We start from the raw sequence: 16,408 nt of genomic DNA, 5'->3' as shown, positions 1-16,408 counted from the left end.
GCTACAAACAAACTTCAGATGCATGTGCCCCTTGTGCATCTGGCTTATGTGGATCCTGGTGAATAGACCTGGGTCCTTTGGCTTCGCAGGCGAACATCTTAACTGCTAAGCCATCTCTCCAGCCCAGCCCTGTGTATTCTTAACAATAGATCTGGGCATGGTGGCACACACCTTTAATCCCAGCACTCAGGAGGCAGAGGTAGGAGGATCACCATGAGTTTGAGGCCACCCTGAGACATAGACCCTACCTCAAAAAACAAAAGAAACAAAATAAAACAAAAAAAAGCATAGAATTAAAGATCATGCCTGTATACATCTTGAGCTTACTGGAAAAGTTTTTGGTGTTGGTTTTGCAATTCTGGGGATTGAACACAGGGGCTTGTGCTTGATAGGAAAGTGCTGTACCACTGAAATGGAAATGGCCAACTTATTCTACAGAGTGGCTCCATAGTGACTGTCACCAATACTTCTTCCATCAATAACAGAAAAGGGCTATCTTTTCCCCATATCCTCACCAACACACAACACTGCCAGATTTAAAAACTTTTTGCCAATATGCTAGATATGAAATGGCATCTTGCCTTCTCTTGTTTTGTTTTGTTCTGTTGAGACAGGATCTCATGTAACCCAGGCTGTCTTCAAAGTCACTCTGTAGCTGGGGATGACCTTGGACTCCTGACCCTTCCTTTACAGTTACACCACAGTTTGTTCACTCAGTGGTAGACAGACGTTCAGGTTCTTCCCATGGTTGGACTTTTACAAATCAAGCCTCTGTGAATAGATGTTTGCAAAACTTTTCTGGGGATGGGTTTTAGTCTCCTTCAGTAGGTACCTACGAGTGGAATGGCTGGTTTATACAGTTAAGTGTGTACTAAACTTACTAAAAACTTCTAGCAAGTTGTGATGGTTGATGCACCTGGGGTCCCAACATTTGGAAGGCCAAAGAAAGAGGGCACTTGAGCCGAGGAGTCCCAGGCCAGCCTGTGCAATGTTGCAAAATTCCCTACCTCAAAAACATTCAGGGCTGGAGAGATGTTTTAATGGTTAAGGTATTTGCTGGCAAAGCCAAAAGGCCCAGGTTCAATTCCCCAGTAGCCACATAAAGCCAGATGCGAGGCCCTACCTCAAAAGAAAAAAAGAAACACCTGCACAATTTAAGCCAGGCACTGTGGCACAAACTTATAACATCAACACTGGCAGGAATAGTGTAAGTTTAAGGACTGCCTGGGCTATAGAGTGAATTTCAAACCAGCTTGAGATATATAATAAGACCTTGTATCAGAATCAAAACCAAGCCAGGCATGGTGGCACATGCCTTTAATCCCAGCATTTGGGAGGCAGAGGTAGGAGGATCACTGTGAATTTGTGGCCAGCCTGAGACTACATAGTGAATTCCAGGTCAGCCTGAGCTACAGTGAGACCTTACCTTGAAAACCAAAAATAACAATAATAATTAATTAAATTTAAATCAAAACACAAAAGACCAGGGCTGGAGAGATGGATTAGCAGTTAAGGCCCTTGTCAGCAAAGCCAATGGACCCAAGTTCAGTTCCCCAGTACGCACCTAAAGTCAGATACACAAGGTGACACATGTATCTGGAGTTTGTTTGCAGTGGTTAGAGGCCCCGGAGTGTCTATTCCCCCCACCCCCGTCTCTTCCCTCTCATAAATAAATAAATAAATAAATAAATAAATAAATAAATATTTTTTAAAAAAGAATTCAACAAGGCGTGGTGGCACACACCTTTAATCTCAGCACTTGGGAGGCAAAGGTAGAAGGATTGCTGTGAGTTCAAGGCCACCCTGAGACTACAGAGTGAATTCCAGGTCAGCCTGGGCACCTGGGCTGGAGGGAGATCCCACCTCAAAAAACAAAACAAAACAAGAAAAACAAACAAGAACCAATTCAAGTTTTGCGTGGCCTATAGGCCCTGTACTATATAACTTCCTCAGCACCCTTTCTCTTGCTTGCTCTGCACCAGTCACTTGCTTCCTCATGCCCTTGATTCTACCAAACACCCTCTCAGCGCAGGGCTAGGGCTGTGGCTGTGGCTGCCATGCACGGCATGAACAGCTGAGTAAGAGTCGCAAGGCAGGCTCATGTGCATAGAGACTGGGGGCCTCACTCTCTCACAAGGTCCATTTTTCTTTTCCTCTAATTTTCTAGAGCAACAGACAGAGAGAGAGAGAGAGAATGGGTGTATCAGGGTCTTTGGTCATTGCAAACAAACTCTAGATGCACGCACCAGCTTATGCATCTGGCTTATGTGGGTACTGGGGAATTGAGCCTCGAACCAGGGTCCTTAGGCTTAACAGGCAAGCTCTTGACTGCTAAGCCATCTCTCCAGCCCAGGGGCCATTTTTCTAATTAGCACAAAGGCATATGTGCTAGCCGACCAGCTCAGGGCTTCTACGCATACGGTTCCCTCTGTCCCATCTAGTCTTCCTCACATAAACTCATCACATTTCTCTAGTTCTCTCCCCAACTGTCGACAGAGGCTCTCCCCAAGCCACCTCCATTTTTTTTTAACACTTTCCCCCCTTTTATTTTACTCCATAGAGCTTACTGCCATGGTATGTATTGACATATGTCTAAGTAGTAGCCTATCTACTCCTACTAGAAAAGCTCTGTAAGAACAGTTTGTTCATTGCTGTGCCCAGTGCCTAAATCATGCCCAGCACATTGTAAATGTTCAATAAATATTTCCTAAGAATGGCTAGGAAAATAGCTCAGTGGTAGAGCACTTGCCAGGCATGTGCAAGGCCCTGGGTTCAATCCCTAGTACTACAAAAGAAAACACAATTTCCTAAATCAATGCATAAAATAAAATCAAGCTGGGCGTGGTGGTGCATGCCTTTAATCCCAGCACTTGTGAGGCACAGGCAGAAGGATTACTGTGAGTTCGAGGCCACCCTGAGATGACATAGTGAATTCTAGGCCAGTCTGGGTTGGAGTGAAACTCTACCTCAAAAAAAAAAAAAAAAAAAAAAATCACACAAACAAGCTTAAACATAGGCTAGTGACCATCTCTGGAGCCAGCTACTCAGGAAGCTGAGGCAGAAGGATCACTTGAGGCCTTGAGTTTGCAGCCAGTGTGGGCAACAATAATAAGATACTGAGACCCAATCACAGAAAGCAAAATAAATAAAAAAAAAAAATGTAAGGCTGGAGCTGGGCATGATGGCGCACGCCTTTAATACCAGCACTCGGGAGTTAGAGGTACGAGGATGCCATGAGTTCAAGGCCACCCTGAGACTACATAGTGAATCCCAGAGCAGCCTGGACTAGGGTGAGACCCTGTATCAAAAAACAAACAAACAACAACAACATCAACAAAAATGAGGATCAAGCCAAGCATGGTGATGCATACCTTTAATCCTAGCACTCAGGAGGCTGAGGCTGAGGCTGATGTAGAAGGATTGCTGTGAGTCCGAGGCCAGCCTGAGACTACATAGTGAATTACAGGTCAGCCTGGGCTAGAGTGAGACCCTACCTCAAAAAACCAAAATAAATAAATAAATAAGTACCCTACCTCAAAAAATATATAGATAGATCAAAGTAAGATGATTTGGGCTGGAGAGATGGCTTAGCAGTTAAGGTGCTTGCCTGGAAAGCCTAAGGACCCATGTTCGACTTCCCAGGTCCTATGTAAGCCAGACACACAAGGTGATACAAGTGCAAGGTTGCACATGCACGCAAAGTGGCCCATGCGTCTGGAGTTTGGTTACAGTGGCTAGAGGCCCTAGCATGCCAGTTCTCTTTCTCCCTCTCTCTCTTTCTCTCGCTGTTGCTCTCTCTCATTAGAAAAGTAAGATGAGGGCTGGAGAGATGGCTTAGTCGTTTAGGTGCTTGTCTGTGAAGCCTAAGGACCCAGTTCAATTCTCCAGGTCCCACATAAACCAGAGGCACATGGTGGTACATACATCTGGAGTACATTTGCAGTGTTGAGAAGCCCTGGCTGGCCCATTCTCTCTCCCTCTCTGTCTCTAATAAATAAATAAAATCCTTAAAAAAAAAAAAAAAGTAAGATGAGGACTGGAGAGGTGGCTTAGTGGTGCCTGCAAAGCCAAAGGACCTCGGCTCAATTCCCCAGGACCCACAAAAGCCAGACGCACAAGGGGGCGCATGCATCTGGAGTTCATTTGCAGTGGCTAGAGGCCCTGGCGAGCCCATTCTTTCTCTCTCTCACTCTGCCTCTTACTCTCTCTCTCTCAAACAAATAAATAAAAATAAAGATAAAAATGTAAGATGATTCTGAATGACCAGAGTGTGGTTAGTGGACTGGATTGATTACACACCTGAGGAAAAGCATGAGAACATTGCGCCTCTTGTGGATGAAATTCCCAACAAGACAAGACACCAGCCATTACCACATAGGCCTTTTGAGCCCAAGGCATGTGAGGAAACTCTTGGTGGCCTGGCCTCTTACCTCTTCCTTGGTGTAGTACTTCAGGAGGCCTTCTTTTGCCAGAAGAACAAACCTCCTCCTCAGGAACTGTGCGTTGTCCCTTCCCCGCTTCCACAAGAAGCCTTCTCGGTTACCTTGACGGCCAAGGACGAGAAAGTGTGAGCAACCTTTACTTCAACAGAAGCAAGCAGCTGAAGGGGCTCTCAGGTTTCCAAGGGCAGAAAAAGCCTCCACTTGTCACCCCAAATGTGTCCAGCGGGACTTGGTTGTTTCAGATGCAGGACACAATGGCCCTGGCTTGGGCCAACTTTGTTAAATCATTGCAGTCTAAATTCCCCCACTGTGCAAAACCTTTTTTGCCTTGACTTCCATGAGGTCAAGCTATCTCACTGAGAAGACATAACAGCCAAGCATGGTGGTGCAGGCCTGTAATCCTAGCACTCAGGAGGCTGAGGCAGGAGGATTCTTGTGAGTTGGAAGGCACCCTGAACCTATGTAACAAGACCATGTCTCAGGAAGAAAGACAGAGGGAGAGAGAGAGAGAGAGAAAGAGAATGGGTTCACCAGGGTGTCTAGCCACTACAAATGAACTCCAGATGTAAATGTCACCTTGTTCATCTGGCTTTACGTGAGTACTAGGGAATCAAACCTGGGTGGTTTGGCTTTTTAGCCAACTGTCTTAACCACTGAGCCATCTCTCCAACCCCAAAAGTCAGTCTTAAGAAGGTCAAATGCAGGCTGGAGAGATGGTTTAGCGGTTAAGGTGCTTGCCTGCAAAGCCAAAAGACCCAGGTTCGACTCCCCAGGACCCATGTAAGCCAGATGCACAAGGGGGCACACTCATCTGGAGTTTGTAGTGACTAGAGGCCCTGGCACACCCATTCTCTTTGTCTCTCTACCTGCCTATTTCTGTATATTTCTCTCTCTCAAATAAATAAATTATACACAGACACACACACACACACACACACACACACATATATAAAGATCAAATGCTAAGAAGCAAGTCGGATTCTGAAAATGGCCTAAAAACATATGAAGTTGATGTCTAACTTTACTTTAACCTGTTAAGTTTGGGCATAGTGAACTCAAGGCACCTGCTGGTTTGAAGAATAATCTATGCTTTCTGTCCTCCCCTCAAAAAAAAAAAAATGACTGCTGCTCCCACAACGCATACCACAACCCCATAGGGAAAACCTACAACCCCACTGAGGAGTGTCCCCAGCGTAATGGGGGCAGAGTCGAGGGAAAAGATGGTACCAACACATGATGTGTCCATATGAAATGTGCTGTTAATAGTAATAATAACAAACGTAAAAATAAATAAATAAGTTAAAAAGAATAATCTGTGCTCATCTGATGCCTAAGACAGCTGAGCGCTGGCTGCCTCTGGTCTTCCAAGAGCGGCTTGATACCCTTTGTTCCCTGAGGCTGTGTTAGCTTTGACTCAAGTCAGCAGAGATAAAACTGTCTTGGACCAAGGTCGCCAGTGAGGCGGAAAAGGAGGTTAAAATCCATTCTTCTCAGTTGCTTAATGCATTTACCTTCTAGAACTCATTGGAACATAGACCTCAAAACTTTACCTGACGCCCCCGCCCCCACAATTTTTTCAAATTTTTATTTATCTATTTTTGGTTTTTCAAGGTAGGGTTTCACTCTAGCCCAGGCTGATGTGGAATTCACTTATGGAGTCTCATCCCCTACCTCTGCCTCTGGAGTGCTGGGATTAAAGGCGTGTGCCACCACGCCCCACTCAAAAAAAATTTTTTTTTAAATTTTTATTTATTTATTTGAGAGCGACAGACACAGAGCGAAAGGCAGATAGAGGGAGAGAGAGAGAATGGGCGCGCCAGGGCTTCCAGCCTCTGCAAACGAACTCCAGACGCGTGCGCCCCCTTGTGCATCTGGCTAACGTGGGACCTGGGGAACCGAGCCTCGAACCGGGGTCCTTAGGCTTCACAGGCAAGCGCTTAACCGCTAAGCCATCTCTCCAGCCCAAAAAAAAATTTTTTTTTTAAATAGGGAAGGCCAGGCACAATGACGCATGCCTTTAATCTTATCCCAGCACTTGGGAGGCAGAGGCAAGAGGATTGCTGAGTTCAAGACCAGCCTGATATATATTACATAGTGAATTCCAGGTCAGCCTGGGCTCTAGAGCAAGAACCTACCATGAAAAACAAACAACAAAACAAAAACCTTTACCTGAGGGTGAGGTGTTTTTCCCATCAGCCATAAATTCCTGTCTTTCATATTTGGCTCGAATCCATTGTTCCTTTAAGACCCTAAAAAGACAAAATATTTAGTCAGCGGTGTGTGCTATAGTCTCACAGAAACTCTCCAAGACCTGTAGCCGAAGGCAGGGATGTAACAGCAGCTGCCCCTCTGCCTTCTCGGGATCCACAGGCTTTCTCAGCCTTTGGGACTGTTAACATTTGGCGCTGGGCAATTCTCTGCAGTGGGGGGCTGTTCTGTGCTTTGTAGAATAGCTGTGCTTTCTTTTCTAGATGCCATTAGCACCCACTCCCCAGATGTGACACCCAAAATGTCTTCAGACATTGCCAAGTATCTCTTGGAAGGAAACGTCTTCTCTGGCGGGTTAACCAAGAGCCACCAGACTATTCCATCCTCAGGTCAATTAAGGAAGATACCAGCTCCTCTGGACACCTGCCCTTTCCCTCCTACTCCTTGCTCATGAGCTAAAAGCCTCTTCCGGCTTCTGCTTACAAACGATGAGTCTGCTACACTGTCCACCTGGGATCTGGTCTCACTCTGCCAATGATCCACTGTGAACATGAACAAGTTACTGATCAACTCTGACCTTGGGGGAGTATGCCAGTAACATACCTGCCTATCTCTCAAGGGTGTTGTAAGGCACCATTACACGTAAGAGGCCCAGTACCATGCTCATTACAGAGTAGGTCCTTAATTCTTTTTTGTTTGATTGCTTTGTTTTGTTTTGTTTTTTGAGGTAAAGTCTCACTCTAGGTCAGGCTGACCTGGAATTCACTCTGTAGTCTCAGGGTAGCCTGGAACTCATGGTGATCCTCCTACCTCTGCCTCCCCAGTGCTGGGATTAAAAGCGTGCGCCACCACGCCCAGCAGTAGATGCTTAATTCTAACCTCAATCAAATGCTTTCTCTCATGACCCTGCAGAAAACCATGCAGTGGTGAACAAATCTATTTTTACTGCTTATTCACTCATTTCTAGGTGCATGTCCCAAGGTTTAGCTGACCTCAACCCTGGGCACAAGAGTCACTTAGACTTGGGCATCTGTCCCACATGGGTCACCTGGAGCTCTGGGCTGTCCAGGGCTAAATCAACCTAAGAGACTAAATCTGAGAGACTGAAGCCCTCTTGGGGTCATTCTGGGCAACATAGCCTGGCATCTGGAAGTGACCTTACTGCCAGGTGGAGGAAGAAGTCTGGCTGCAGCTGGCAGCAAAAGAAAGATGTAGGGACAGGAGCCCAACAGGGTGAGAGATCAGCTCATACTTGAGACTCTGAAAAAGTCCTCCTTTTTTAAAAGATTTTTAAAAATATTTTTATTTATTTACTGGAGGGAAAGGGAGAGAGAGGTAGATAAAGAGAAAGAATGAGCACACCAGGGCCTCCAGCCACTGCAAACAAACTAGACGTATATGCCACCTTGTACATCTGGCTTACATGGGTTCTGAGGAATGGAACCTGGGTCCTTAGGCTTCATAGGCAAGTTAGTACCTTAACCACTAAGCCATCTCTCCAGCCCAAAGCCCTTCCTGTTTTCTCCCTGTTTTTTTTTTTTTTTTTTTTTTTTGAGGCAAGTTCTCACTAAACTGCAGCCCAAAATCAACACTTTTCCTGCCTAATTCTTCCTAGAACTAGGATTGAGTTGGGGAGATGGCACAGAGGTTAAAAGTGTTGGCTTTCAAAGCTTGCTGGCCCAGGTTCGATTCCCCAGTACCCATGTAAAGCCAGATGCACAGAGTGGTAAATGTGTCTGAAGTTGATTTGCAGTGGCAAGAGGCCCTGGCATGCTTCCCTCCCCCTTTCTTTCTCTTCTTTCATCTCTTTCTCAAATAAATAAGTTAAAAAAAAATTCTCAAAAAATGAGGGGCTGGAAGATGGTTCAGTGATTAAAGCACTTGCCTGCAAAGGCTAATGACCTGAGTTCAATTCCATAGTTCCCACGTGAAGCCGGATGCACAAAGTGGCACATGCATCTGGAATTCGTTTGCAGTGGTTGGAGGCCCTGGAATGCCATTCATTCTCTCCCCTCGCAAATAAATAACACAAAAATTAGACAGATAGGTATACACACATCTATCTTCCCTTGGACTGGGGTTTAGGTAGTTTGTAGTACAGAACTGGCCTATCATGCACAAAATTTTAAATTTTTTGTTCATTTTTTATTTATTTATTTGAGAGCGACAGACACAGAGAGAAAGACAGATAGAGGGAGAGAGAGAGAATGGGTGCGCCAGGGCTTCCAGCCTCTGCAAGCGAACTCCAGACGCATGTGCCCCCTTGTGCATCTGGCTAACGTGGGACCTGGGGAACGGAGCCTCGAACCAGGGTCCTTAGGCTTCACAGGCAAGCGCTTAACGGCTAAGCCATCTCTCCAGCCCCACAAAATTTTATCCCAGTATACCCTTCCCCAAAAAAGTCCTTCCTAATACACAGCCTTTACCCACAAGACACTGAGGAAAGAACTGGGCCTGCCACAGGGGTGAGAATCCTGGGCCACAGGATCAGCACTGGGAGAGCGACTCGACACTGTGGACTCTTATTTTGGTCTTGTACGTAGGAACAGATCATAGAGGATTGAAAAAAAATCTTTAAATGTATTATTTACTTATCTATTTGAGAGAAAAAGAGGCAGATAGAAAGAGAGAATAGGCATGCCAGGGCCTCCAGCCACTGCAAATGAACTCCAGACGCATGTGCCCCCTTGTGCATCTGGCTTATGTGGGTCCTAGGGAATCGAACTGTGGTCCTTAGGCTTCACAGGCAAATACCTTAACCGCTAAGCCATTTCCCCAGTCCTTTTCTTCATTTTAAATATTTTTTTTCTTTTTTGTTTTTCGAGGTAGGGTTTCACTCTTGTCCAGGCTGACCTAGAATTCACTCTGTAGTCTCAGAATGGCCTCGAACTCATGGTATTTCTCCTACCTCTGCCTCCTGAGTGCTGGGATTAAAGGCATGTGCCACCATGCCCAGCTTCATTTTAAATATTTTTTTAATGTATTATTTATTTATTTGAGAGAGAGAGAGAGGCAGGTAGAGAGAAAGAGAGCATAGAGGACTTTCAGAACTGGAGGGAAGCAGCCTCCAGCACTCAGCTAAAGGAGGTTAAAATGCTCAGACATTCTGTAGAGTGATGATGGATAATGCCACATCGTGTGGGCAGAAAGCCGCATACACATGAGAGATCCTCTCCAAGGGCTTGGAGCAAAGACCAAGTGGCAGCAGTGGGGCAGGACAAACAGGTCCTCTCAAATGGACAGCCCAACACACCCCTCAGCAAGGCCAGGGTCCAGGAAGCACCATGAAGCTGAAACTGAGAAATGCATGAAAACAATCAGTCCTGCTTGGTGGCATGTGAGAAGTTTTACACAAGTGACCTCATTTGATCTCTACACTGCGCTGTGAGGCTTCGCTGTCTGCATCTCAGAGATCAATCAGAGAGGGTTAGTGACTTGCCCACTTCACACAGCTAGGCAGCAGTATAGCTGGGAAACAAAACCAAGGTCTTTTACATACAGAGCTCTGCCAAGCCACACCACACCCATAACCCTTGGATTGTCTGAATACTGCAGAGCCACCAGGTACAGTTGTGTTGTTTGTTTGAAGCACTATGCTGGGGCTAGGTGGCTGAAATGCAGTTTGCCAGCTGTGCCCCCAGGAGCTTGTGCCTGCCTAGAGGGATCACTTCTCCATGTTTACACAGGAGGCTGGCTGGCACCCCTGGATGAAGCTGAGCCCCTGAGAAAGAGATAGGCTCAGGGAGTCAGCCTTGCTGAGGCTGGGGGTCACTGGGTACTACTGTCCCATCCTACCCCTCCCCTTCCTGTTGTTTTCAACCCTCCTGCTATATTGTATTTTCATAATAGTACAGTGCCCTACGATCAGTTGGGCTAGACGCAGTTTTCTTTTCAGTTTTTTTAAAATTTTTATTTATTTATTTATTTGAGAGTGACAGACACAGAGAGAAAGGCAGAGAGAGGGAGAGAGAGAACGGGCGCGCCAGGGCTTCCAGCCTCTGCAAACGAACTCCAGATGCGTGCGCCCCTTTGTGCATCTGGCTAACGTGGGACCTGGGGAACCAAGCCTCGAACCGGGGTCCTTAGGCTTCACAGGCAAGCGCTTAACCGCTAAGCCATCTCTCCAGCCCTCAGGTTTTTTTTTTTTAATTATTAATTTGTTTGCAAGCAGAGAGAAGAAAGAGAGAAAGAGAGAATGGGTGTACCAGGGCCTCTAGCTACTGCAAACAAACTCCAGATGCATGTGCCACTTTGTACATCTGGCTTTACATCTGGGTACTGGGGAATCGAACCCAGGTTGTTAGGCTTTGCAGACAAGCACCTTAACCACTGAGCCATCTCTCCAGCCCTAGACCCAATTTTATTTATTGTGGTTTTTCGAGGTAGGGTCTCACTCTAGCTCAGGCTGACCTGGAATTCACTATGTAGTCTAGGGCTGGCCTCAAACTCACCGCGACCCTCCTACCTCTGCCTCCCAAGTGCTGGGATTAAAGGTGTACGCCACCATGCCTGGCTTCCTAGAACCAGTTTTAAATCCCTCTATACCCCTCAGTTTCTGCATCTGTTTCATAGGGATAACAGAAGTGTTTAATGAGGTTGTTGATAGGATTAAACAAACAAAGGCACACAAACATTTGGCACAGGGCTTAGTACATAGGAAAAGCTCTGTAAATAGTGAATACTCTTTTTCTGAGGCAAAGTCTCATGTCGTCCAGGTTGGCTTACTATGCAGCCAAGGCTGACCTTGAGCTCCTGATCCTCCTACCTCTACCTCCCAAGTACTGAGGGGATTGCCAGTGTGTACCACCATGACTGACTTCAACCATGGATTCCTATGAAACTTCTATAACGGTACCAAATGCATGTGTGGGACAACTTGCTGGCCAGGTCCACTGAAGAGCCCAACACAGGCAAAGGCATCCCCAGGAAGGCTGGGAAGACCCCTCCCCAGCTCCACTCACAAGCAGTCGTTGGCCTGGGGGATGTAGTAGAAAGCTGGGACTCTGGCTTCAAACTTGGCCTTCACAGTGAGGTTCCCGTTGTGGGTCATAAACTGCAAGACAAGAGCAACTTCCAGTAATGGCAGAAACTGAAAGAAAAATATAAAATGAAACCATAGTCTACCCAGAAAACCGTGGCCTTCACCAGCTCTGAGGGTGGGCCGAGCAAACTGCTTCTCAAAAGGCAGCAGCATCTCAACCGGTGTGGAAAGCCCCAGCCGGGAGCGATGAGAGCCCCTGATAACCACGGCTCATACGCAAACAGCCCTTTGCAGTTGGATCCTCTCCATCATTTTAATACTACCACTCCTCTCTTATTTTTTTTTAGCTTTTTGAGGAAGGGTCTCACTCTAGCCCAGGCTGGCCTCGAACCCACTATACAGTGTCAGGCTGGCCTCAAAGTCACAGTGATCCTCCTACCTCAGCCTCCTGAGTGTCGGGATTAAAGGCATGTGCCACCACGCTGGGCTTCCATTCTCTTTTTAGAGAGAATACTAAGGTTCACAGAGGTTAGTGAGGTGGATTGGCCAAGGCAACACAAAATGAAATGGAAAGTGAGGATTTGAACCCAGCCCTGTCCAACATCAAAGCTCATGTTCTTTCTTCCATTCCCTCTGTAAATGGCTGAAACCGCAACAGCCCAGAAAATTTGCAAGAGACTAAGGAGGCCAGAGGACAGAAGGACCTGGTGGCCCCATTGAGTACCCGGGTCAAGATGATCAGTAGCGCGCTCTGGCACTTAAAGCTGACATGCTAGAGCGGACAGTCTGTGTCCAGAGTGACATCCTGATGTGTCATGTCTGCGGGGAGAGCAAGTGAGGTTTGTAATTCTCATCCCTAGGCGTCCCACACCACCCCTTCTTTCTCCTTACCGGGTGCCTCTGTTATGCACCAGCTTTGGACCCTAGCAGAGCAGGGTCCAGACCCTGACTCTGCCCTCAGTATCCCTGGGCATCTCACCTCAAGAGAATAGAGTGGGCATACTCCTGGCAGGGGCTGTAGACCATAAATTGGGACATTTATCTCCCTCAGTTCAGGACTTCCACTAATGATGATCGCGATTGTTAACTGACTTACTTTGTGCCTGGCCTGGGCCTGCATTTTACTCTTACAACAGCTGAAGGAGAGGGTGGTGTAAATTCACAAGTCAGAGAGGGCGCTGTAAATCTGCAATAAAGACGCGGAAACTGAATACCCGGAGTATGATTTAGGTAATTAGCTCGGGATCTCACAGCTTGTAAGAGAGCAAGTGATGAGCTAGAATTTGAGCTCGGAGCCTCTGTCTAAGGCCCTTTTCCACTAGGCTGTACTTCCTCTTGCTGTTGTGCCCTCGTCTGCGGAATGGGAGCATCTTCGCCCTTCCTCCCTCCACCTCGAGAGAGTCTGCAAGCCTTTCTACCTCAACAATACTGTCATCCCAGAAGTCAAGTCTCAGGGATTTGACTTTGCTGATGTCCGGGAAGTTGCGATGGACGCCGGAGCAGTGAAGACAGATGAAAATCCCCAGCTTGTAAGAAGCCCAGTCGGGATCTGCGAGGGCGAGAGGACAGGATAGGAACCGGGGTGAGGGGAGCGCAGCCGGGCCGGGAGCGGCAAGACAGGCAGGACGGGACACTGAGGATTCCAGGGCGGTGGCCCGCTCTGGCCACCCAGGGGACTCCTCTCTGGATGTCCTACCTTGGACCATCTTAAGTTGCCAGCCTGAACCCTGCTCGACCCACCTGCGTGGCGGGGAAGTGGCCCAGGGACCGCGGGGGAACCCAGAGGAGCGCGCAGGGGGACACGGCCCCCCCAATCTGAGCCAGGAACCCCACCCCCCACCCCAGGTATCCGCGGGCTCTATGGAGTGGCGTGGCTGGAGACCCAAGCAGGTCGGAGATGTGGAGCCCTTCAGTGTTGGGGACGTCTGGGTCCGGATGGGAGATGACACCGGGGTGCTGGGTGTCCGGTGTCGGGGAAGGGGGTAGTGACCATCAATCGGTCAAGGTGCTGGGGTCCCCCGGCATGGAGCGTCTGTGATGCGGGGCCGGGGTCCCACCGAGGGACATGTGTGGGTCCTGCGTGGACGGAGCTCCCGGGGACGTCCCGGGCTGCACCTGCCGCGCGCCGCGCCCTTACCCGGCGCCCCGCAGTCGGCGCACTGCCCGTTGCCGGTGCCCGCCGCCTGCAGCAGCTCCAGCAGCCGCTTCTTGTTGCGCTCGCGGTCGCCCATGGCCCTGCCCGGCCCGCCTCGCCCGGCGGGGCTCTGCTGTGCGGGGCTCAGCCCGGCCGCTGGCCCGCTGCCCGCCCAGTGGACCCTGCGCTGGCCCGGCCCGCGGAGGGCCGACTCTGCCCGCCCCGCCCCGCCCCGCCCCGCCCACGAGGTGACCGCCGCACCGCAGCCCAGGAGATCGAATCATAGCCCCGTAGCGAGTTCAGCTCAGCACTGAAACACCTCTCTCACACCTTCCGAGGCTCAGGGTCCATTGCGGAGGAGGTGGCGAGAAGAATGTAAGCGCCAAAGGAAAGGTAGGACTGCTTACAATGCAATCGTCCAGACAGAAATTGGCCTGGATTTCCGTGACCTCGCAGCGCCTAGCCCTACCTACACAAAGACCATCACAATAGGAAAAAAAAAAAAAAAAAGACGATGACATCAAAACAAGAGAGACTAATTGAGAATATGATAGGATACGATGGAGGGTGGATTTATGAGGAGTGAAAGGTGGGTATAGGGAGGGAATTATGGTTTATTGTCTATAATCATAGAAGCTGTCAATAAAAAGTTTAAAAAGGGCTGGCGAGATGGCTTAGCGGTCAAGGCGCTTGCCTGCAAAGCCAAAGGACCCAGGTCCAATTCTTCAGGACCCATGTAAACCAGATGCACAAGGTGGCACATGTATCTGGAGTTCGTTTGCAGCTGCCGAAGGCCTTGGCGCACCCATTCTCTTTCTATCTGCCTCTGTCTGTCTTTTAGTTTTTTGTGTGGGGGCGGGGGTTGAGGTAAGGTTTCACTCTAGCGCAGGCTGACCTGGAATTCGCTATGTAGTCTCAGTGTGGCCTTGAACTAACAGCGATCCTCTTACCTCTGTCTCACAAGTACTGAGATTAAAGGCATGGGCCACCACACCTGGCACAGTTAACATTAAAAAAAAAAAAAAGTTAAAAAAAAAAAACCTACATCACCACTGTTTCTACCTCTGAAAATCAGGACTGGAGGGCAAGTCTGAGTAGCAGTTGGATCGCCTAGGAAACGTTCCCTCCTGGAGGGGCGATAGGGTCAGGTGAGACCCAGCAAGCTGAAGAGACTTACAAGGCTCAAGAAACCCAGGAAAGTATGACTCTGGAGGCTCCTCCCTAAGGTTGCATAAGCAGTAAGCACTGGCTGGGGGAAGAGGAGACTTTCCCCAGGAGCTGCCTGCAAGATGAGTATGGTAGCTTCGGTGGTATCACAGCTTTTGTGAACTGTCATTCACTTGGGGGTGGGCTTTTCCTTGTTGCAGATAGCTGCTTTTAAGTCACCCATGCTTGAGTGAGTAGCCTCAATAAACTCATTGGTTCACTAAGCTCAGGGCTTGAGTAGAATCATTTCTTTGGTCTTTGGTTTGTTCACTTCTAGGAAAAGTCACACAACACAGGCCTATGTCTGCTCTTCATGGAAAACTTACACATTCTCTAACTTCCGTGAAAAAAGCATTCTTTGTTTGTTTGTTTTGTTTTCTTTTTCGAGGTAGGGTCTCCCTCTAGCCCAGGCTGACCTGGAATTCACTGTGTAGTCTTAGGGTGGCCTCAAATTGGTGGCGATCCTTCTACCTCTGCGTCCAGAGCGCTGGGATTAAAGGTGTGGGCCACCACGCCCTGCCTGTGAAAGCATTCTGAGGATGGAGAATCTTGCCTCTAGTAAGAGACAGAGCTATATGCAAATGCCACCTGCTCAGAAAATCCTCCTTGATTCCCAGTCTCCAGCCATGTCTCCAGCCTATGGTCCTGCTCTAAATCCCTGATGGGTTTATCCATCCTCTGTAGCCGTGAGCTGAGTGTGAGCACTGACAGCTCATGTTACAGCACCTTCGATATGTGTGGTAAGTCTGTGCTTTCCTTCCAGCATACCAGTCCCAGGTTCTGTTCCTGTAAGGCCCATAGCTCCAAGAAAGAGCACCCCCCATTAAAAAATATTTTTATTCATTTATTTGCAAGCAGAGAGATAGAAGAGAAACAGAGAGAATGGGCATACCAGAGCCTCCCACAGCTGCAGATGAGTGCCCAGATCCATGTGCCACTTTGAACATCTGGCTTTATGTGGGTACTGGGGAATCAAACCCCAGTTGTTAGGCTTTGCAGGCAAGCACCTTAACCACCAAGCCATCTCTCCAGCCCCCCTACTGATTTTTTTTTTTTAAATTGTGTGACTGTATTCACCAGAAAGCAGACCAACCTGGGCCTAGCTAGATCCTATGAAATTCTGTCACTGTGGGTTAGGCCAGGTTTACGGGATCTTGAACCTGTTTCCTAATGCCCATCCCTTCTCCGTGACACCATCTCCAGTGATGGACTGGGCTTATGTACATACTTGTCATCTCTGTGGCTAAGCACCCACCTACAGGACAGATGTGTGGATGTTGGGGTTCCATCCTGGAGAACTGCAGCTGGTATGCTAGCTGACCTGCCCACAACCAGATTCAATATGCACACACATGTGCACAAGCGCGTGTGCGAGTGCACACACACGTGCCATGAAAATTGGAATGTTGACGTCACCATTTCCTAGCTGTTTGTCTT

The 16,408-nt window shown here is 48.2% G+C and overlaps 1 protein-coding gene across 4 annotated transcripts in view; it reads right to left on the bottom strand.

Moving 5' to 3' along the window:
- Window positions 1-13,862, bottom strand: part of Adap2 (ArfGAP with dual PH domains 2) — a 36,622-nt gene extending 22,760 nt beyond the window's left edge. For 3 of the 4 annotated variants that reach the window (XM_045159059.1, XM_045159060.1, XM_045159061.1), the window contains exons 1-5: window positions 13,769-13,862; window positions 13,050-13,180; window positions 11,612-11,703; window positions 6,612-6,691; window positions 4,431-4,543 (exon numbers count right to left, since the gene is read on the bottom strand). In XM_045159059.1, coding sequence (XP_045014994.1) covers window positions 4,431-4,543; window positions 6,612-6,691; window positions 11,612-11,703; window positions 13,050-13,180; window positions 13,769-13,862 — 510 coding nt within the window. Of the gene's footprint in view, window positions 1-4,430; window positions 4,544-6,611; window positions 6,692-11,611; window positions 11,704-12,727; window positions 12,814-13,049; window positions 13,181-13,768 lie in introns of those variants that run through there. The other variant, XM_045159062.1, reaches the window with a different exon arrangement.
- Window positions 13,863-16,408: the final 2,546 nt, after the last annotated feature.

The sequence above is a fragment of the Jaculus jaculus genome, chromosome 9 (genome assembly GCF_020740685.1).
Source record: "Jaculus jaculus isolate mJacJac1 chromosome 9, mJacJac1.mat.Y.cur, whole genome shotgun sequence".
NCBI classification, from domain to species: Eukaryota; Metazoa; Chordata; class Mammalia; order Rodentia; family Dipodidae; genus Jaculus; species Jaculus jaculus.
This window is presented reverse-complemented; position numbering and strand designations above follow the sequence as displayed.